General features: G+C 31.1%; 2 protein-coding genes across 16 annotated transcripts in view; one reads left to right on the forward strand and one right to left on the reverse strand.

Annotated features, from left to right (window-relative positions):
* The window catches only part of fdl (beta acetylhexosaminidase fused lobes), a 300,470-nt gene that overhangs the window by 118,887 nt on the left and 158,694 nt on the right, over positions 1–22,889 (forward strand). The window lies entirely within an intron of this gene.
* The window catches only part of s-cup (spermiogenesis-related protein stanley-cup), a 99,740-nt gene that overhangs the window by 17,256 nt on the left and 59,595 nt on the right, over positions 1–22,889 (reverse strand). For all 4 annotated transcript variants that reach the window (XR_011949818.1, XM_072520559.1, XM_072520558.1 and 1 more), the window contains one exon: positions 15,551–15,698. Coding sequence is in view for 3 of the 4 variants with exons in the window: in XM_072520559.1 (XP_072376660.1) it covers positions 15,551–15,698 (148 nt within the window). In the remaining variant the exon portion in view is untranslated. The remainder of the gene's footprint in view (positions 1–15,550; positions 15,699–22,889) is intronic.

Genomic DNA, 22,889 nt, shown 5'->3' on the forward strand with positions numbered 1-22,889 from the left:
TAAGATAATCTTCAGATTCTTGAATCTAAGCCTATATACTGTTGTGATCTGCTTTATGATGTTTTATTATTAATTAACACTAATTTAATTAATCCAATTATTTAATTAATTAATTCACTAATTTATGCAGAGTCATACAAATCAATTACTATTAAAATTTCAGGGTGCCTTTTTAATTTTACTTTAATCAGTTTACTTTATATATCTCTTCTAGTGGATTCAGTATCTCCTAGTTGCTCATAATCGGGATAGAACAGGAAACGGAACTAACATTAAAACAACATAAATATGCACACAAATTATTATTTATTTTCAATAAGCAATACGATGAATATTAATAAATAACTTTTGTGGGCAATTATCTTTCCCAACAAACTCCTATACTTTAAATTTAATTTTAATTACAAACTATCTATTGATCTGTTTTATAATAATATCTACTAAAAAAGAATGACCATATAAAAATATAATTTATTCACAAAAAAATAACTCTTTGAAACTTGGAATCTTAGTTCGTATGCTTATATTTGATTTTATCTTTAGAATATCTTAAATTTTTCTGTCATTCAAATTATTTGACTGACCTTTATTTTTTTACACCAATGATGTCTTCTCTTGATCAAACCACAGTTCTTTCCTTGATTGATTATGTCCGGCTACCATCAAATCTTTACCGTTCTCAGCATCGATCCAAACCGCATACCAGCAAACTACTCCTCCGAAAAACACAAGCCCAAACCTCTTTTGACCGGTACTCTTTACTCACAAATTCTCCTTTCTTTCTCAATTATATCTCGTGGACTATGCAGACTCAAAAGAGGTATTAATCTTCTCGATTTTGATCTGCTCTCAGCTTCCACCTTTTTCACTAACAAACGAAAACACTGGCACTCATATTGACTACACGAAAACACGTCTTCTCTTCTGGTCTGCCGGTAACATAATAATTCTTTCAATCTCCCCAGACAACCTTCTCAACTCTTTCATTCCCACCATTCCTTTTTAACCAATCACAAGCATTCATATTTCCCACTTATTTTCGATTTAGAAAATTTCCAACATGATATTTAAAACAAATAAACTACTTTTACTCAAATTACTTTTCAGAAACCATTAACAATATTGCCTTTTTCAACAGAAATAAGTTTCCAAATTCTTGTTATCTCATATCTAAATCTAATTCTTATTTACTTTCGAAAACTGCCCACCGCAAAATTCAATTACAAGTTTCCTAAATCTATAATTATACGGGTTCCATTGTCCTTTCACTATTCACTTAGTCTTTCACGGAAAAACTCGTCAGGGTCTCGTCACGGAACAATGTTTCTCTTATTCTAACTATTACAAATAAGTACAGGGTTGTATTTTAACTTATATGCCCGCGGTATATTAAAATAATAAAAAAACTCTTTATTCTATTTCTGATCGATAAACTGATCCATAACAATACATATACAAAGTGGCCCACTAGAAACGGTCCAACCTCATATTTGGCAATATTTATTACACTTTGAGAAAATTGTGAAATACATTAAAAAAACACACAGTAACGTAGAAATCTACAATAAAATGAGTTTTACAACAATTTTACTATAAAATATTTTTTGGATCGTTCTTAGTGTGTAATAATGGTGTCCACTTAATATATATTTATTGAATAAATTTGTGTTCTTTTTTTCTTCTTCATCTTTATAAGAAATTCTTCTAATATATTAACTTGATACTTCTATGAAAGTCTGTCCGATACTCCGTTTGGTGATTGTTTTTTTCTTGCTATTTTGACAACTACTTTATACTATGTAGGTCAAGCGTAGAGTTTGTGTAGTGTAGTAGTTTAAAACACAAAACATTGATTGGTAAAAATATCACATACTCATTACAAAAACAATTAAGAATTCCTGGTTTAAAAGCGCTAAAAGTTTATACTGGCAAATTGATGGTTTAGGCATGTCTTAGGTATTAATTGCCAGTCGCCATTGTGGCATTCCAACAAGCTGTTTGTAGAAGAACCGTCGCAGAAAGAAACTCAAAAGCTTAACAGTTGAAGACAGATGACAGGTGCCGCAAAAATTTAAAATTAGTAGTGTATATTGTCCCACAATAAGGATGTTTACACTTAAAATTCCTTAACAATTTCTCGTGATTTTAAATTACCAAATTAGTAATATTTTATTTTATATCAGATAAAAGGAAGTTAATTATTTAATTTAATTATATATAATATTAATGTTGCACAACAAGAAAGCAACTAGGACATTCACGACAACAAATGTGGAAGCATTGGTAAACACCCACTTCGTCCATCATCCAATGAAAATAGTAATAAGTTTTAATATATGATGGTATATATAAAAATAAAAAGGTGTAATTTTAACTAATTAATTTTATTGACGTTTCAATAAACTTACTTTAACCTTTAATTGTGGATTATTGCCATTTAAATAGTAATTACTTTAACATGCCATAAGAAAATAGCTTCAAAACAATACTGTGTTTCCTTGTCTTACGCCTCGGTTTATGTTTACTGGTCTTGTTTCGATTTCATTACTCAACGTCACTATCATTTCAGCTGGCTCGTAAATATTATGTATTAATATTCTGTACCTGGAGCCGATCCGGTTGTTGAATAATATTTCTTCTATTGCCCACAGTTCTACGCTATCAAAAGCTTTTTCATAATCTATAAAAGCCAGACATAGTGGGAGATTGTATTCGTTAGTCTTTTCTATTAGGAAGTATATAGATGGTCACAGGTGCTGTACCCTTTTCTAAATCCGGCTTGTTCTACTGGTTGATATCCGTCAAATTTAATTGTTAACCTTTTTGTAATAATCTTTGTAAAGGTTTTGTAAAGTTGTGAAAGAAGTGAAATTGGTCGATAATTTTTCAGGTCTGTGGTGTCTCCCTTTTTGTGTATTAGTATTGTTTTAGCAGTATTCCATTATTCGGGTATGTTTCCTTCTAATAGACATTTATTAAATAGTATTTTTGAACTCTTATTAAATGTTATTAAATTCAAAAACATGTTAAAATCCACTAAATATTAAAACATTTTAAAATACGCGCACACAGAAAGGTAAGCTTTTAGAAACAACTAGAAGAACAATTTTTTCAATATTTTCGTTGGTTGGAACAAAAATAAGGGATCCAACCAGTTAGCAAAAATGTTGAAAAAATAACAGACACAATCTTCTAGCAATCAAAACAAAATAAAGTTCTATAAGCTAATTTGCTGGGTGCGGAGCAAGGGGCTCCTATTGGCGTGGTGAGGTCTTCTCCAGTGACAAGACCATTTTAACCGGTTTTCAGGTCAGCTGGCCAGTTCCTTTTGAGTCTCCTATTGGCTTGGTGTTCTAGCAGAGGTTGCAGTAAGGGGTTACTATGCGATTCCAGTGCTTCATGGTTCTTCGTGCTGTATTTAGTGATTACATCCTGTACGAACGAGATTCTTAGGTCTTCATGAAGTGTTAGGTTTGACACATACCAAGGTGCATCAGCTATCGTTCGGAGTATTTTTGATTGACATATTTGAATTATGGCTGTGTTTGACTTGCTCGCACATACCCAGAGTTGGATTCCATACGTCCAGATAGGTTTTATGACAGTGTTGTATACAAGGATTCTGTTTTCAAGGCTCAGTTTCGATTTCCTGCCTACTAACCAGTTTAGATGTTTCATTCTTAGGTCAATTTGTTTCCGCTTCTTAAGAATACGTTCTTTCCAGGTGAGTTTTGAGTCAAGATGTATTCCTAGGTATTTAGTGCTAGAGGATTGGGGAAGTTGGATATTGTTAAGTAAAACTGGGGGACACGGGTTTCTTCTTAAGGTAAAAGTCACTTGGACTGATTTTGTTTCATTCATTTTAATTCTCAACTTGTAAGACCATGTCTCGATTTCATTCAGTTGTGCCTGTAGAATTTTAGATGCTAAATTGGATTTTCGTCGGCTGCAAGGATGACAGCATCATCTACAAACGTGCCAGTGATGGTTTTATTAGTGGAGGGTAGATCTGTTTATAGCACATATAATATTGGTCCAAGAACGTTGCCCTGTGGAACACCAGATTTTATAGGAAAATTATTTATAGAAGGAATTACTTTCATTCACTCTTGTTCGTAATTATCTCCCACTCAGATAGGATTTTAACAGTTTCAGGTACGTGATAGTTAAATATTTTTTGATTTTGAAAATCAGGCCTGTGTGCCAAACCTTATCAAAAGCTTGACTAACATCTAGAAAAGCAGCTGTGCAGTAGTGTTTGCTTTCCATTGCAGAATTTATGGTGTGTACTATTCTATGAACCTGCTGTATTGTCGAGTGTTTTTTTCGAAACCAAATTGGTGGTTGGGTATCCATTCCTCCGTATTGGGGTCGAGTTAATTTTTTGTAACAGTCCCCTTTCAAGTATTTTGGATACGACTGGTAGTAGGCTAGACTACATCTGTTCTTGTTGTTAATGAAAGATACAGCAACAAAGCTTTATTTGAGCTGTCTACCCAGTTACATTGGTAACTTGATATTTATATATATATATATATATATATATATATATATATATATATATATACATTCGTTTTTTAATAGTTCGTAAATGCTCGTCGATATTCGTGTCAGTTTTCAATTATTAACTTAAAGAAATGGTAATAAATTGACAGCTTAATGACGCCATATGCCGCTCATTGATTACGTGAGACGGATATAGTAGGGAAAAAGGAATATGCGCTAATTTTGGCTTCATTGATTTTTTAAGCATGCGTTTGAGATGTTATTGTCGACAAAATGACGCACGTAGTTCCACTTACAATTAAAATTTCTGAGCAAAAGGGGCGAGTTTACAAATTTTAATTAAATCTGCGGTACACTTACAGGTTCTCTGTAACCTTCAAGATAACCTTATTGGCGCTATTTAACAGCTACGCACTAATTTGCTATTTATGAAAGACGCCAACTCGCTATGAATTGCTTACCCTCAACTATAGGTTGTTTGTACATTCCTGTCCTAACTGTATAGGAGGGATTAATAATTTAGTATAAAATATGTCTATATTGGGAACATTAAATCCCTTTAGTTATTAATTTCTTTATATAACAGCATCCTTGATTCATACAAAATTATTATTTTTTAGAAAAGAAAAGAGGTAAAAAGTAATTTATACAGATAAAAGCAATAAATTTAGTTTTAGACATTTTTTAAGTAAATACTACATTGATCTGATTGTACCAAAACAACGTACCTACTTAGTTTAGTTCAGTCTATATTGTGAACTATTCATTTCAGGCAATGTGCTTTAAATCCAATATAATATATTACTATATGAATAATATAAAACCAAAAAAAAATGCATTAAATCCTATTTTAAGACCAAGCAAACTGACATAAATCCATCATATTTAACCAAAGTGTAATAAATACTTGAAAAAATATTTCTGTGAAAGTGTGTTTTGACGGTTGGTTTAAATTATTTGTAAGTATGAATATAAAGATCCGTTTCTAAAGAAGTTTGAGAGGCCACATAATCATTCAGGTAACAGCTTTAAATGCACTAATATTAAATTATCCGATACAACGATAAGGCAATCTTTTTCGGCTACGACTAATAAATCATAGCAAAATACAAAACTCTCTTATATAATAATTTTTGGTCTCGTAAAAAGAAGACGAGGTATCAAGCCAACCAATTACTCCCGCTCATTTAATACTATTTATCATGTTACACCTATAAAGGGTACCAAATCCACAAGACTTTGTCTAAAATTCTTGTCAACAGCTCTAGGAATCAGTGTGCGAAGAGTAAATACAGTTTATAAAAAGAAACACAACACTGTTGCACTAAAAAAACGAAGAGAGAGAGATAAGGATTCTCATGAAACAGTAAAGATAAAAAAAAATAATATTGAATTTATTGAAAACCTAAAAGGCAGCGAAAGTCACTATACTACTACTACTACTACTACTACTTGTCTGTTTATAACGTTCTCCGCCGTTTTCCGACTTCCAATCGCCACTTAGACCGGTTGTTCCATAGATCTTCTTCTATGGCCCTCTCTCTGTTCTTTATTTATTCCTTCGCTCCAACTTTTTCTCGGTCTACCTCGTTTTCTCTTTCCTTCTGGTTGCCACTTTAGTATTTCTTTTGGCATTCGTTGTTCGTCCATTCTTTGTATGTGTCCGAACCGTTTTGTTGTTAGGTCATCTGTGATTGTTCATTTGATTCCCATTATTTCTCTAATGCGTTCGTTGGTAATCCTTTCTCTTCTAGATCTTTCTGCGGGTCTTCTCTAAAAATCCATTTCCATCGCTTTTAGCGTTGACAGTGTTCTTTCTTTCAGTGGCCATACCTCGCAGCTGTATAAAGTGATACTTTTTACTATAGTCTCATATATCCTCTTTTTATTTTCTTTGCTGATGGATTGGTCCCATAAAATGGTGTTTAACATTGTGATGGCTTTTCTCCCTGACGTATTTCTCTCTCTTATGGCTTTGTCTTATGTTCCATCTTGTGAAATAGTGATACCTAGGTATTTGTAATCACAGCAGTGCTTTATCGTAGTGTTATCGCCTAATATGAGATCTTTTTGTTCTGCTCCAATGCACAGGTATTCGGTTTTCTTTTTATTTACTTCGAGACCCCATATATATCATACTCTTCAATTAATTTTCGTGACATATAGTTTAAATCGTCATAATCTTGAGCCATTATTACTTGATCGTCTGCAAAGTTAAGCGTATATACCATAGTATTGGTGAGCGGTATCCCCATTGTCCTGCATTTTTGTTTCCATCTTTTTAAAGCACTTTCGAGGTATATTTTAAATAAAGTGGGAGAGAAGCAACATCCTTGCTTTAATCCTTTTGATGTTATAAATCCTGTTGTTATTTGTGTCCCTGCTTTTATCTTTGTTATTGGTTGGTTGTATAGCACTTTGACGGCTTTTATTAATTCTATATTAATATTCGTGCTTTCCATTGATTGCCACAGCTTCTTCAGTGGAACGCTGTCGTATGCTTTCCGTAGGTCGACGAACAACATATAAATCTCTTGATTCCTTGCCATCTTTTTTTCTATTATCTGGGTTAAGGAGAAAATGTGGTCAATAGTGGATCGACCCGTGATTCTCTCTCGATTCGGTTCTTTAACACCTTTCCATATATTCGACTCATAGATCCGGTTACAGCTATTCCTCGGTAATTTTCACAATTATTTTTATCACCCTTTTATGTATAGTGCTGAGGTATGATATCTTCCATTCCGTAGGGATTTCGCTTGTGTTTTTGCATTCTTGAAAAAGTTGTCGAAGACATTCGTACAATTTGTTCGTTCCGTACTTAAACAATTCTCCGGGTATATCTCCTGGTCCGGGTGCTTTGTTCCTCTTCAGCTGTTTACATACATTTTTAATTTCTTCTGTTGTTAATCTTATTAGCGAGCCAACTATTGAAATTCTTGGTTTTGATTTCTGAAAGATATTCTAGAAATAAACTAATTTATTTAGTTTATTTCGAATTTATTACAATTCAATAGATTACCTCTTTCCATTTTGGTTTGTTACTTTGTCTGCTAAATCAATTTTATGCATATTAATAAACACAGACATGTAATGTTGGCATAATTACTATAACTTTTTTGATCTATATCTTTATAAAACAGCACCCTAATATGGGCTTTTTTATAATTTCAGCATTTAATTTACTTTGTACCGTTTGACCTGAAGATGCTTTACAAATTTTAGAAAGCGAAACCGGTCGTTTTGGGTAGTAACATTAAATTGATTGTGAGTAAGTCTAATTTATTTCTTTTACCTATTTGAAATGGACTCACACAAGCAACACATTCACGATTTAAAAAGACATAGTAGACACTAGAATCCGCAAGATTAGGAAGACCACTAAAAGAAAAGAAAATGATACTAGAAGATGATACACACCTACATATTTAAGACGCTTTGTTTTATAAATAAATGGTATTTTCGTCTACTGGTGTTTTATTTTCAACATTTAGGTATTTACTTATTTAGCAAAATGACATAAATCCAATAAAATGATAGGAAATAGCTTTAAAAATTGAAAGCTCCGAAATTTAACACAAAACTCAAACTTTCCGTTAAAAATAATGTTATTAATAAAGGTATAGTCAATAAAATATTTACTCTCAACTAGGTTTAATTCAATTAGTTTTTTTGTCGATAACTCAAAATCAGATATTTTGGATTTAATACGTTTTGCTCAGTTGCTCCTCAATAATTGATCTACAGTAGTTGACGTTAATAACACTAGATATCTTTTCGTAATTTAGATATACCATTTTCACAGTTGTATATTTTAACATTTTCCACTGTTGGTCAGTTAGTCTTAAGTAATGCTTCAACATTTTCAATTTTATGGTTTTTCCATTGACTGTAAGTTTGACTAAACCAGTGGTATTATACTTTAGATTGCACACTTTATTCTCAACTTTGATTTTTAATTTTAATTACTTCAATTTCTTCTTTTCTATAGTATTGGTAGTGCTTGGTAGAACTTTTCAGCGTAGTCAACCAACCACTCTCTAGTGTGGTCCAACCTCTTGAGTGTGAGGTCTGGATTATACAATCTATATATAGTACCTAATTCATATAATTATATATATATATATATATATATATATATATATATATATATATATATATTTTTTCTATTTCTGTTTTTTGGGCTTCAAATATTTAAAAATAGTGGCGCCTATTTTTTTGCAAACAATTGTTCCTTTCCTTTTTTTGGTTTTTGTTTACATCTTTCACGTGTTTGTTAGTTAGGGTCATTTTTTTAAATGCCTCCGCCCATCATCTTCAATAACTGCGCAACGGCGCCTTCGTATTTCCCAATTTTATTTAAAAGTCAAATGTATCTATAAAATTTAATTTGTCTGTATAGTCACACTTCCCCTTTAATCATCCAGAAGTCGCTGAATTTTAAGGTTACTGATAGCTTGTACTTCCAATTAAAAAGTTCCGCTTGATTGATTCTTTGCTGAGACTAAATAAAAATTTTAATTAAATCTCAAATTATTTACACTTTATGCATTTTAATATAAGAACTATGGTATAAGTGGATAATATAAAATACTTTGTTCGAAATAATAAATGCTTGGTTTAGCAGCTGGACTTTCATAATGTTTAAGCTTTGTTCAAATTTTATTATACAGTGTGTCAATAAAATTTCGTTCCTCATTGTTCACATTACCATTTCCATATCTTATCAGGTGCTTATTACGCTATATTGAGGTTAGTCTTGAGATCGCATTGCTCTTTTTAAACTCTTTACCATCTATACCTATTTTTTATTGCACGTATTCATTGACAAAGTTTGCAGTTAGTCATTTTTCAAACTATTTTTAGTCTAAACAAAAAGAGAAATCAAACGATTTCTACTTAGCGAAACCGAATTCAAATCTTAACCACTGTGTTTCCTAAAATTTGCGAAACAAACAGCTGGATGAATTAATCGGCAAGGGAATCTAAAATTGCATTCCACAAGCCGTTCATCCTAGTCAAAATTCGTAGTGAATTCAGTTTCTCGTACTTCCAACGAAGTAAATAACAAAACAGAATGACGGTATTAGATTTTTGTTTTGATAAAGTGCAGCAACAACCGTTGATACGTATTTCGACCTCCTTAAGTCTCTTCAGAACGGTATAGCCACTGCTCAGTGGCTATAGTGGGTAGAGCAGTGGCTATACCGTTCTGAAGAGACTTAAGGAGGTCGAAATACGTATCAACGGTTGTTGCTGCACTTTATCAAAACAAAAATCTAATACCGTCATTCTATTTTTAGTCTGTTTTACAGATTATAATGAAGCGTTTGATAAAGTCCTTCACAAACAGCTTATAAAAGTCTTAAAAACAAAAAAATAGACTACAATGACCTTCAGATCATATCAAATCTATTTAATAAACAACGAGCAATAGTATGAATGAATAAAAACACATCAGAGGAAATTGAAAGTAAAAGAAGGGTGAGACAGGGCAGTGTGCTGTCACCACTTTCCTTCAATGTGTACTTTGAAAATTTTTAAGGAGACCAATTAACAACATTATTTTAAGAATATAAATAGATCATTTCATCTTGCGATAATAATATTCTCCAACACTTTCACCATTAATCTATAAATAGAAGCGTTAAGTGTCATATATTTTGTAAAGGACTTTGCGATTTAATTACCTATAATTGTCAGTTCATAATAGAATCTTTTTAAAAATATCCAGTCTGTTCCATTTTTTTTAATTCGTACAAAGTGATATAATCGCATTATATCTCTTGCTTTAAATAGGCATTCTTGTTCTTTTTATTCCAGCGTTATTAATTCAATAAATCATCTAGATCGTTAGGTTTCACTTTTTGACGACATTATTTACCTAAGCACAAACGTATCCAAAATTCATACCGTTTCCATTTGACCTTAAACTTTCCAAAAAGGTCGAGTCACTCTGATTACCTAATTTACAAATCGATTTATCTGTCGGCCCTGTATTTATTCTGCTTTTGTTCATTCCTACCAATTATGGGTAAATATCATTATAGGCATTTTATGACGGTGTAGGATGTTATTAAAACTGGTTTTGTTTGTCGTGTGGGGTCAACAATTTTTATAATATTTTGTTAATAAATGTGCCCATTTACCTGTAATACGTTATTTCATTAGATATAATTGTACGAGAATGGAAAAAAGTTACTTATTATTTTTCTTGCCTTTTTTTATTTTTAAAATTCGGACTCGTGGTGATAGGGATATCTTCAAAAGGGATTTCAAGTATCCCCACAGAAAAAATTTAATGGTGTGAGGTCCGGTGACCCAGCTGGCCACTATATCGTACCTCGTCGTCCAATCCATCTACCACGATATTCCTCATCTAGGTAACGTCTTACTGCAGCATAATGGTGTGCAGTTGCACCATCTTGTTGAAACGTTATTTACAAGCCGAATTCATCTGGATTATCCTTCAGAATTTCAAGTATTAACGGTTTAATTGCATTTTGTGACATCTCCAGATACACTTCAATGGTTAAGTTAGTATTGAGAAAAGAGGCCCAACTATGTGGTTTCCGAAAATACATGCCCAAACATTTATTTTTTTTTGGAAATTGAGTATGTGTTTCACGAAATACGTGAGGATTTGTGTCACTCCAATACCTTACATTGTGTGTGTTAACATTTCCATTGAGAGAAAAAGTACTTTTGTCACTAAAACAAATTGTTTTTATGTAATCGGGCTGTTGGTTAATTTTATTGAACATATTTTCAAAGAATTCTAGTCTTCGGTCGGGGTCATCATCTGAAAGTTGGTGCACAATTCTTAATTTGTATGGATGAAATTTGTTTTCAGCCAACACTCGATGTCTTTTGACTAATTCCATAGATAGATGCAACTTGGGCTGTAGAAGAAGTAGGGTTCACTACCATTTCTGAAATTATGTCAATTTTTTTCACTAATTACTGGTTGACTAGAACGTTTGAGATCTTAAACACTACCTGTTTGTTTAAACTTCCGAAGGAGCTTCCTCAAATAAGCTCCCGATGTAGGGCAATCGGGGTACCTCTCATTAAAAAGAGGTTTCGCTGCATGGAAATTATTTCCACATTCACCAATTATTATCACAGCTGCTTCTTTGTCGGCAACAGTACGTATCATTCTGCCTTTGTAAAAATTTAACCGTCTCATTAAACAATATTTAAATTAAATAATAACTAAGAACAAATAACTAAAAACAAATTGACTAAACTCGAATTGACTAAACTAAGCAGAAACGGAAACTAAATATTCAGGTATAAACGCGTTTCGAAACTAAAAATAACTAGAGAATTGACTAAACTAAGCCGAAACAGAAACTACATATTGAGCTATAAACGCTTTTGTAAACTAAAAACAACTAGAGAATTGACAGGCGTCAATTCGGCAATCGGCAAACTAGAATTTTAGTATTTATTTAATTTATTCGTCAAAATCATCTTAAATCCAAACAAAATTAGTATGATTGAATAGGTATATTGAAATAATTGTAGTTTCGCATTTAATCAATAAATATTCTAACGTTCGCCTCTGCTTAATTGTCAAAAAAGTTGACGTTGACGTAAATACAATTAGAGAATTGAAAAACATCAACTTTAAATGCGAAAACTGCGATTTTAGTATTTATTTAATTTATTCATGAAAATAAGCTTAAAGTCAAATAAAATTAGTATGGTTAAATGGGTGTTTTCAATATCTTGTAATCGCTGTAACGTCATCTGTCACTATTACGTTACTTATTATACTAGTTAAGAAGCCTACGTCTGTTTATTACCTCCCTTAAAATTTCACTATTATAACAATAACCGTTCAAAAGATACAAGGGAGGAACGGACTTTTGACTAGCTTCTTCTTCTTCTCATTGCACCGTCTCCTTTCGAAGGTTGGCGATCCAAATGGCAATTGTAGTTTTGGAAACTGCTGCGCGAAACATCTCTGCGGATGAGCGGTCGAACCATCTCCTCAGGTCTTCCAGCCACGATCTGGCGTGTTCCTACTGATCCTTTGCCCTGTACTTTTCCTTCCAGTATAACTTGAAGTAATTCATATCTCTCGCCTCTCAGCACATGACCCAAGTATTGCATTTTCCTCTCTTTGATTATTCTTAGTAATTCTTTTTGTTTACACATGCGACGAAGTACCTCAACATTAGTAACTCTTTGTACCCATGGAATCCTCAACATTCGTCTGTATATATACATCTCAAAGGCATCTATTCTTTTTTCTATTTCGAAGTCCATTGTCCAACTTTCACAGCCATACAGTAAGACAGAAAAAACGTAACATCTGATCATTCGGATTCTAAGCTGTAGACTAAGGTCTGATCTTGTAAAAAATGTTTTAATGCTCATGAATGTTTTCCTTGCTTGTTCAATTCTTGATAGGATTTCTTTTTTTGGATTACACTGACTATTGATATTTGTTTCCAAATATTTTATGGAATTTACCTGTTCTATTATTTGACCCTTAGCATACACCTGTACGTTTATTGGTGTCTTTGAAAATACTAAAGTTTTAGTTTTGGAAACGTTTAGATGTAAACCGAACATTTCGCTGTGGTGAACTACCGCATTTATTATATTTTGTAGTTCTTGTGCGTTGCTTGCTATTAAGACGGTATCATCAGCATATCTGATGTTGTCTATGCTGAGTCCGTTAATCTTAATTCCTTGGACCTCGTCTAATGCTTCTCTGAATATAGACTCCGAATACAAATTAAAGAGTAGCGGTGATAAGACGCAACCCTGTCTCACTCCTCGTCGGATTTGTATGTCTTCGGATGTTGTGTGCTCTATTTCAATTGTTGCCGTTTGGTGCCAGTATAGTTCTTGTTCGTCAACTCCAGTTGTTTTCAGAATTTCGATCATCTTTTGCTGGTTAACGCAGTCAAATGCTTTACGATAGTCAATAAAACATGCATATACATCTACATTCATGTCTCTGCATCGTTGCGTTAACACATTTAAAGCAAAAAGAGCCTCTCGTGTTCCCAATCCGTTTCGAAATCCGAATTGAGTGTCGCTCATCTGGAACTCGCACTTCTTGTAAATTCGTGTATGGATAATTCTGAGAAAAGTTTTAAGGACATGAGACATCAAGCTTAATATTCGATAATCATCGCATTGTGAGGAATTCGATTTTTTTGGTAATGCTACGAATGTTGATTTTAGCCAGTCTGTTGGTATTTTACCTGTGTCATATATCTTATTGAATAGTGCTGTTATTAAATCTAGGCTTTTACTTTCGTTATCTGCAATTAGTTTAAGTATTTCGACATTGATATTGTCTGGACCGGTGGCTTTTCCATCTTTCTGAGATTTTACTGCATGAATCACTTCTTCTTTGATTATTTCTGGGCCTTTTTCATTTATTCGATTATCTGTGGATGGTGGAGAACAAGGTCTATCGTCGTCAAAAAGAGTTTGTATGTATTCTTTCCATCTCTCTACTTTGTCTTCTGTACCCATAATTATTTCGTTATTATAATTTTTTAATATTGTTGCTTGTCTCTTTTTGTGTCTACCTGTCATTTCTTTTACTTTTTTATGAATATTAAAGGTGTCGTATTTTTCCTGAAGTTGTTCGATTTCTAGGCATTTTGTTGACATCCAGTTTTCTTTCGCCTCCCTGCACTTTTTTCTAATGATTTTGTTGATTCGCTTGTATTCTATTGGGCTTGTTTTATGTTTTCGTCTTACGTCCATCAGGTCCATGATCTCTTGCGTTATCCATTCTTGTTTTTTGTTGTGTTTTATGAACCCGATGTCTTCTTCTTGTGTTAGTTTTGTTTTTAGAGCAGTCCATGTTACTTCAATGTCTGTCTGTACCAAGTTTTCGATCGTTTTTATTTCTTCCTCAAGCTTGATACTTATTTCTTTTTTCTGTTCAGGGTTCTTCAGTTGTGAGATGTCTATTTTTCTTGTCACTGTTTTCTTTATGACTTTGAGAAATCTTTTTAATCTAATATCCATTATATCTGGATTGTGACTTGATTTTGACTAGCACTGTATATAAAAATATTTATATATATATATATATATATATATATATATATATATATATACAACATGTACTACAATATGTAGAGTATAACTATTATTAAAAAACACATAAACCAATATTGTATAGTCACCAAATCAACTAAAATGTATTCAAAGAAATTGTCAATCAAAAGTTTTAAAATGACATCTCTGAAGAACTTCACAATATAGGATTTATAGAAGTTCAAAAATGATTCAGAAAATGATACATGTCGCAACAGAGCAAATATTGAATATTCTATAATATGTATTACAGGTTATAGACCAAGATCTGGTAGACAAATTTTAAAACAAGTTTTGTATACCTACATTTCTTTTAATTTTGTATATTTGGGTCACATATGTTACACAGAAACTAAGTGGTCATAAAAACTTTTAAATTTAGATTTTAACATTTAAGGAATAAAGTAATAGACTAGAAATAAGGATTATTTAGATTAATTATGCAATGAAAAAACAAACAAGGAGACACCGGGTAGACCTGAATGTACTTGCTTGGAAATCTAAGAGGGTGGTTTAGTAGCAACTCATTAGAAACTGTTTAGAAATACTGCTAATAAGTCTAAGAAAACGATGATGATTTTGAACCTCCGATAAGCGGAACCTGTCGAAGAACATTTGAGGCAAGTTAACGTTTTTACATACAGATAACAAGACCGATGAACTAAAAACGCGTTAACTCACAGTCAATGGAAAATACAATGTTGCAGAAAACTTAAAAAAACAGTTTTAAACTGTTGAACAACCAGAATTAAACGAAAGCACTTTAGTCCATCTATAAAACAATGAACAATATGGACTAATACGTAGACTAAAATATAAATAATAAAATATAAACTATAAAATAATATCAATAAAATATAATATATTAATATATATTTATGTTGGTTGGTTTATTTTTAAACAATATGTATTGCGTTATTTAAAAAGTACTTTATCGGACTTTATAATAAGAAGATTAACTTACATTTTGCGCCGATTCCACTGTGTATATCTCCATAGACAAACCTGGATCTCTCCAATAATTCCCCAGATGGGGTTGTGCTTTTCTGTTTGTCTTATTGCAACAGTAACACATCACAAATAACACTAGGAGTATTCCACTAATCATTGCCCTAAAATAAAAAAAATATATACACACCAGATAAATATTTATTTTTATATAATATACTTTTTGTTATTTTTTCTTAAACTAAAAATTACAGTAAATCACTTAAACAGTAATAACAAGCAATGGGACTTAAATAGTCCTAAGTTTTCACCCAACTTGACCGAAAGTCGATATTTGAACTATACAGAACATGCGAAAACGATATTCTGGTATGTTTTACAGGAACTAACAGGTAACTTGTCCAATTCTTATTGTATATTCAGTCACTCCATAGTCATATTGAATTTACAATAGGAACAAATAAGAATAAATCCATACATTTTGTAGATATAAAAATTATCATATTAAAACATATCCATACTGACACGATTATACACAATTCATCATCCCCTCCTACACTACATAAATTCGCAGCCTACCATAGCATGTTACATAGATTAATAAAAATTTCCATGTAAAAAAAATAACTTAGGATTGAATATTATTAAGCAAATAGCAATAAACAAAGAGTATAACGAACAAACAATAAATAAAATTTTGAATCAAAAACTACATATAAAAGTGCTGAAATTAGTATTTCCACCAGCAGAGAAAAAACCAGTACCTTCTGCTTGATTACATACGATGGTATAAAGGCCAAAGGGCGTAACCCCAAATTTATGAATTTTACAGGAGGATTAAAAAACTGAATTACGCGTACTGTATAGCTAGTTTCAATTTTCTTGTACTATTTGCACCACTTCATCTCCTGAATTAAATCAATACAACAAAAATTTATATTATTGCTTAAAAATACAAGAAAAAAGAATTTTACATCATATTTTGTTGCTTACGCCTTTTGGCTGGCTTGTTTAAATATTTAGGTATGACTATTGATGAGGGTTACGCCTTAAATGTCAGAAGCCACTTTATGTTTGTTGGTAGTACTTATTACTATAATCTGATTTTTTTGTAAAATGATCTGATAGGGATAATAATAAATAAAATAGTAATCCTAAATAGTGCTATATTGCATGTATTAATATTAAACAAATAATTCTTAAATAATTAACAAAATATACAAAACTTAATCTTCCTCATCAGTTTCAGCAAGTTCAGCAGGCTCCGAAGTGTCTGATCTCATTTTGATGTATTCTTCGTGGTACCGATTTGGAATAACATTATTTTTAATTAAATTCATTAGATCCTCGTATCTTTTTAGAAGCCAATTTTAATTCTTCGTTGTATAGCGGTGCCAGTGAAGGTGAAGTAATGTTTGATCGCCTTGTCTTGTGTCCTTTCACACAAATTCTTATTTCTTTACTTTCCGGATCTAGTGATACCTTTGCTATCACTGTGGAAGAATTTTTTTCAAAAACTATTAGCTTCAATTTGGATAGTTTTATGCTATTTCCGTTACTATCCTTCTTTAGTACGGGGAAAATAGCTTTTTGTAGAGCTTTGAAATCTTTGAAGTCAGTATAATTCAATACCTCTACCTCGTAGGGCTGTGGTTGTGTACGTGAATTAACAATAACCGTTGGCCATTCTGAAGAAGACCAAATTATTTTATTTTTTAGGTTTGACTCAATTGTGGCATGTCTTAAATTAACAGGCATATAAGTATGGCCTGGCTCAAGATATACAATAGAAACTCTTTCTACAGTAGCAGATGTTTCCAGAAACCATAAAATAGCAGTTAAAATTTGGTGATTCTTATTTTGACCTAAACAGGAGTCGCAGAATAATTTAACCTGATTAACATTACCCCTTTCATGTTGTACAAATTTCATTTGCTCCTCTTTTACTATCGTTTTCGCCCCATAAAAATCATTATCCTTGCCTTGTTACACTTTCGTAAAATGTTTCATTATACATGGAATACTTACGAGAATAGTAAAGGAGCATATTGTTTCCATGAGGAGGAAATTAACAAATTAAAAAATACAGACATAATTCTTAATGACTAACTTCAGACAAACAATTCTACCCTCCTCAACTTATTCAGTTGAAGACTATTAAATTTATTAATTATTTTTTATGTCCTTTTGCCTAACTTGACCTAGTTTTTGACTCACTAGAAGTGGCTGTAAATTACTATACAATCAAGCACACGTGCTCATAGCCTATATTAATAGTAGCTTAGAATGAAAAATATACTAATGCAGTTTATTAACACAATAAAACTGCATCAGTTAAAGCAAAACCTAAATATTGTACTTATATGGGATTAAACTACAATTGATTTGCAATAAAAATTACATTTTAGGTTTATTTTTGATTTCTAGTCCGGAAATCGTCTTCAAAGTTTATTTTAAAAATAAGGAAATATTTTAATGTGTTTTTTATTGATAGGTGCTTTGTTTTACCAATTTCACAGGTAACTTACTTGGCCTCGATCTTGTAGTTAAATAGCCATGTTTTGAGTTGAAATTACTAAGGGTCGTAATGCACCTTCGGGTTAATATCAAACTATGTTTTTTTTGTGTTTATATATTAAGTAGTTTGTATATGTTGTGTCTCTGACCTTCTATTTATTCAATAATTGATGGATTCGACCGTTACTTAATTGAAATTCATTTTATGTAACAATAAAACACTGAAAACTTTGTTTTCAAAACTTCCACAAAATTTATTATAAAATCTTATCACTACAGCTGTTTCGGCAGAGTGCCTTTCTCAAGTGATCTATTTTTGTTCTATTCTATTCTATTTTGATCTATTCAAGTTGGTCATTCAGAATTATATCTATGTTTTTTAATTTTTTAATTTCCATAGATTCTAACAAAGATAGCTTAAGGCCTTTATTTTGAATGTGAAGAATTTGAAATTCGTCATTAAAAGAATAATTATGATCTAGAAGGTGAAGTGCGTATGTAGAATCTGTTTTTATATTATTGAAAGCCCTTTTATGTTCTGCTATTCGTTTATTAAAATTTCTACCAGTTTGACCGTTGTAAGTTTTTGGGCAGTCACCACATTTAAGTTTGTATACACCACTGTGTAAGTGCTTTTTATTTTGGCTCTTGTTGTTTTTAATATATTTGCCTAAGTTGTTGTTTGTTCTAAAAGCTTGTGTTGTTCCTTTCTTTTTTATGTGTTTGGCTATTTTTGTTGATAATTTGCCTGTATATGTAATCGAGCAGAAGATACTGGGTTTTTTCTCTGGTGGCGGAAATACTAATTTCAGGGCTTTCTTGTGTAGTTTTTGATTTAAAATTGTATTAATTGTTTGTTCGTTGTGTCCATTATTCACTGCTATTTGCTTAATGATATTTAATTCTGTCTCAAAATTGTATTTTGGCATCGGAATTTCTGTTAATCTGTGTAACATACTATGATAGGCTGCCAGTTTATGTTGTGTGGAATAAGATGATGAATTGTGTATAGTCGTGTCAGTATGGGTAGGTTTATGAAATATGGAGAAGTCATATTTGTTTTTAAGTCTGATAATTTTTAAATCTAAAAAATTTATAGATTGATTTTGCTCTTTTTCTATTCTAGATTCAATAGGACTATGAAGTAAATTAATATACGATAAAAATTTGTCGAGCTGTCTGTTAGTTCCTGTGAAACATACCAGTACGTCATCTACGTATCTCCACCAATATAAAAACTGTTTGCATATGGGATGTTTTGAAATCTTTGTGTCTAGATGATCCATAAAAATATCTTATAGCAATGGGCTTAGAGGATTGCCCATTATAAGTCCTGCACTCTTATTTGTATATATTTGATTATTAAATTCAAAGTAGTCCTGGTTTATGCAAATTTCAAGAAGTTGTAAAATTTCAGATGTAATGATTGGATTTGTAATATTTTGGTCTTAAAGATTTTTTACTAGAATAAAAGTTTCTTTAGGAGGAATACTAGGAAAAAGATTTTTTACGTCAAATGAAATTAATCTGGAGTTGTTATGTAATTGAAAATGTTGTATTTTATTAACTAGTTCTATTGTATTTTTTATGGTAAATTTAGGTGAAAATTTAGTGTGTTCTAAAATAATCTCTAACAGTTTTTTTGAAAGTTTATATGACGGAGCTGTATAAAAAGAAACTACAGATCTTATTGGGTGATCCGATTTGTGTAGTTTAATAAAAGAGTATAATTTAGAAGGCTGTTGGTTCATAATATTGAGGTATTTCTGTTCTGTTGGATTTAATATTGATTTTGAATTAAACTTAATTTGTTTTGGATACTTTTCTGTCGGATCTTTGTGTGCCGTTTCAATATTTATATTATTTAAAAACTCTATTGTTTTGTTATTATATTCTATTTTTTCTATAGCAATAGTAGTGTTACCTTTGTCTGCTTTTGTAAACACTATGTTGTTTTCCATTGATTTATTTTTAATTGAGATGGCTGTTTTATTCTCTTTGTAACAGGAATTTTTGGTTTCACTATACAAATCTGTAATAGATTTGGCAATTATACTATTTTCGATATTGTTAGCAGTTTTGTTTAATGCTACTTCTAAAATAAATAAATAAATAAATTAATAGAAAACAACATTTTAACAACATAAGATTGTTAGCTATTATAGGAAGAGTTGGTGGAATTATTTGTATAATCAAAACCATGTATGAAGACCGTATTGCCATTTAATTTTAATAACTTTATTACTACTGAACCGTGGACCAAGTAAGCGAAGATATCTATTCCAACATCTTCATGTAGGTATAACATTTTACTGCTCTTTTGTGTCAATCAGCGCTGCTTAACAAGTTTTCGGAATAGGAATATAATATTGTATTTATACCGTAAATTTAATAACAAACGCGTTTTAATGATTTTTGTTTAATTTTTTATGAGGTATAATGTAGATATACTAAATAAAGCCATTACAAGAATATATAATTGAAAAATGATTTATGTTATCGAAACACTGTTTCGACAAAGAAATATGTATTGGGGCGGCGATAGACGGGAGCGTGAAGATCGTATTACCATCAAATTCATACTTGTCATATATTACATTTTTGTTGATGGTTAGAAAATAAATGGTCTAGCAATATTGAAAATCATAGTGAGAATTACATATTAGTAGGTAAATGGTCAATTGGCAAAAATAATATTATTTATAAACTTTTTATTCACTTCACACCAATGTTCAAATATAAAAAGGAATATTTAAAAAGGAAAATAAGCTTATCTAAAATTTAATCTATTTAATTTTTAGTTTATTTAGTAATCTTAACTAGTAATTAGTATTTAACATAATATAGTATAGTAAAGTGAATGATTAGTGTATTTAAAATATGGAAAAATAAATTTTATTGTGTGTAATAAATTATATATAATTATTATATTCATTTTATTTGCTTTCAAATCATTTACGTTTTTTACGTTTCAAGTGATTAATGGAATTAAATATTAACGCCCCACTGTTTGAGGCCCACTGATCAGCGCTTTATTACATAATATCGGTCTTCATATATATAGTTTTGACTTTACTAAAGATAAAGTATAACTTATAGAAAAGACATGCCAAATTCTATAAATAGTACCTAAATTACTTAAAATTTAGATTTTTCATTATACACAATTTTTTAAAAAGAATTATTACCCATTATACATCGTAAAAATATTTCATTTTTTCATTGTATTCATGAAAACAGTTTTTTAAGTCGTTAACCCCGGTAACTACTGTAAAAGTTGAAGGAGTAGTTTTGGCCTATATTAATATTTGAACTTTTCAGTTTAACGAACCCATGTTATTGACGAACGGCGACGTTCTAATTTTAGTCAACGGAAAATCGGCGGCGAAAATTACTCTTACTTGATTCTCCTAATTCCTTTTAGGCATTATTTAGCGGTAATCGATTAAGCGCCATTGATCTAAGAATTTTGCTAATGAATAGTGATATTTAATAGGAGCATCTCGCCATTCATTAGAAATGGTAAAGACGTTTCTAAATCTTTTATTTAGTTAGAAGATAGACATAAAATAGATAAAAAAAGAGATAGAACTAGAAAATCTTTACTAAAATCGAATCTATTTTTATAAATGATAACTATAATTTTAATGTTTGTATTTTGAGAACGATTTCCGAATTTGAAGCCTTTAATTGTGGCTTATTCCCATTTAAATAGTAATTACTTTAAAATGCCACAAGAAAATAGCTTCAGAACTATAATTTTATTTTATAAATAATAATTTTTTAATAATTTTCATTTAATTTATTGGTGCTTAATAAATTAGTAGGTGATATTGATAATTGATGAGACAAATAATGTAACATAAATTTTAGTCATTTTTTATGTCTGAAACCCGTTTTCGAACTGCATTTTGCAGTTGTTGAAGGTTTTTGAAGTTATTAAATAATAGTGAGACAAGTCACAATGAAATACGTATAGTAACATCAACTTTTAGAATAATTAACTTATTAATAAAGTGTAAATACCTTTATGTCATTAGAAAAAATAAAAATCTCCAGATTCAAGCACAACGCCTGCAGATTAATTAATTACGTACACAAAATTTATATAGATACATAACAAGAATCTTTAAAGATTGCTAAATGATGATAGTTTATCAAAGAAATGGAAATATTATGTTTTAATGAGATTTAGTCACAATTATTGGTTGTAACCACAAATAAGTGACACTTTTAACTAACTAGAGTTTGACGCTTCTTCTTTCCTTCGGAAATCGTTAAAAAAATAATTCAAAAATGCTGGGAAAATGTTTAACCAAAGCTATTTGTTATTAGGTTTTAGTCATTTCAAAATTGACATACTTGGCTTCTTGGTGTAGGCAGCAGCATGTAAATGTCTGAAACAATCAGAGATTGGTGGTTTTTGTGTTATTAGAAAAATATGTCGCATCCAAAAAAAGGTTATTAGCGACGGAAGAAAATATAAATAACAAAATTAAACACCTACAGATTGTACAAAATGTTTATGGATCTGAGATAATTCACTATATTGTCACAGGAACAGTTTTGACTAGAGCCTGTGGTAGAGCGTTTGGGATCTTGTAGCGCTGTCTTTCTTGGTCATATTTACTACAAATTGTTAAAAAGTGTTCGACTGTTGATCGGACGTTACACTGATCACATATAGGTGGATTTTTCTTTGTGAAAAGGTAGGAGTACGTTAATCTGGTATGTTCTAGATTGGAATTAGTTTGAGACCACTTATTTCGCCACAAACACAACACTTTATTTTTAAAATAAGCTTTTAAGTCACTGAAAACACACTGTATATCGACTCC

Source organism: Diabrotica undecimpunctata, chromosome 1 (assembly GCF_040954645.1).
Source record: "Diabrotica undecimpunctata isolate CICGRU chromosome 1, icDiaUnde3, whole genome shotgun sequence".
Taxonomy (NCBI): Eukaryota; Metazoa; Arthropoda; class Insecta; order Coleoptera; family Chrysomelidae; genus Diabrotica; species Diabrotica undecimpunctata.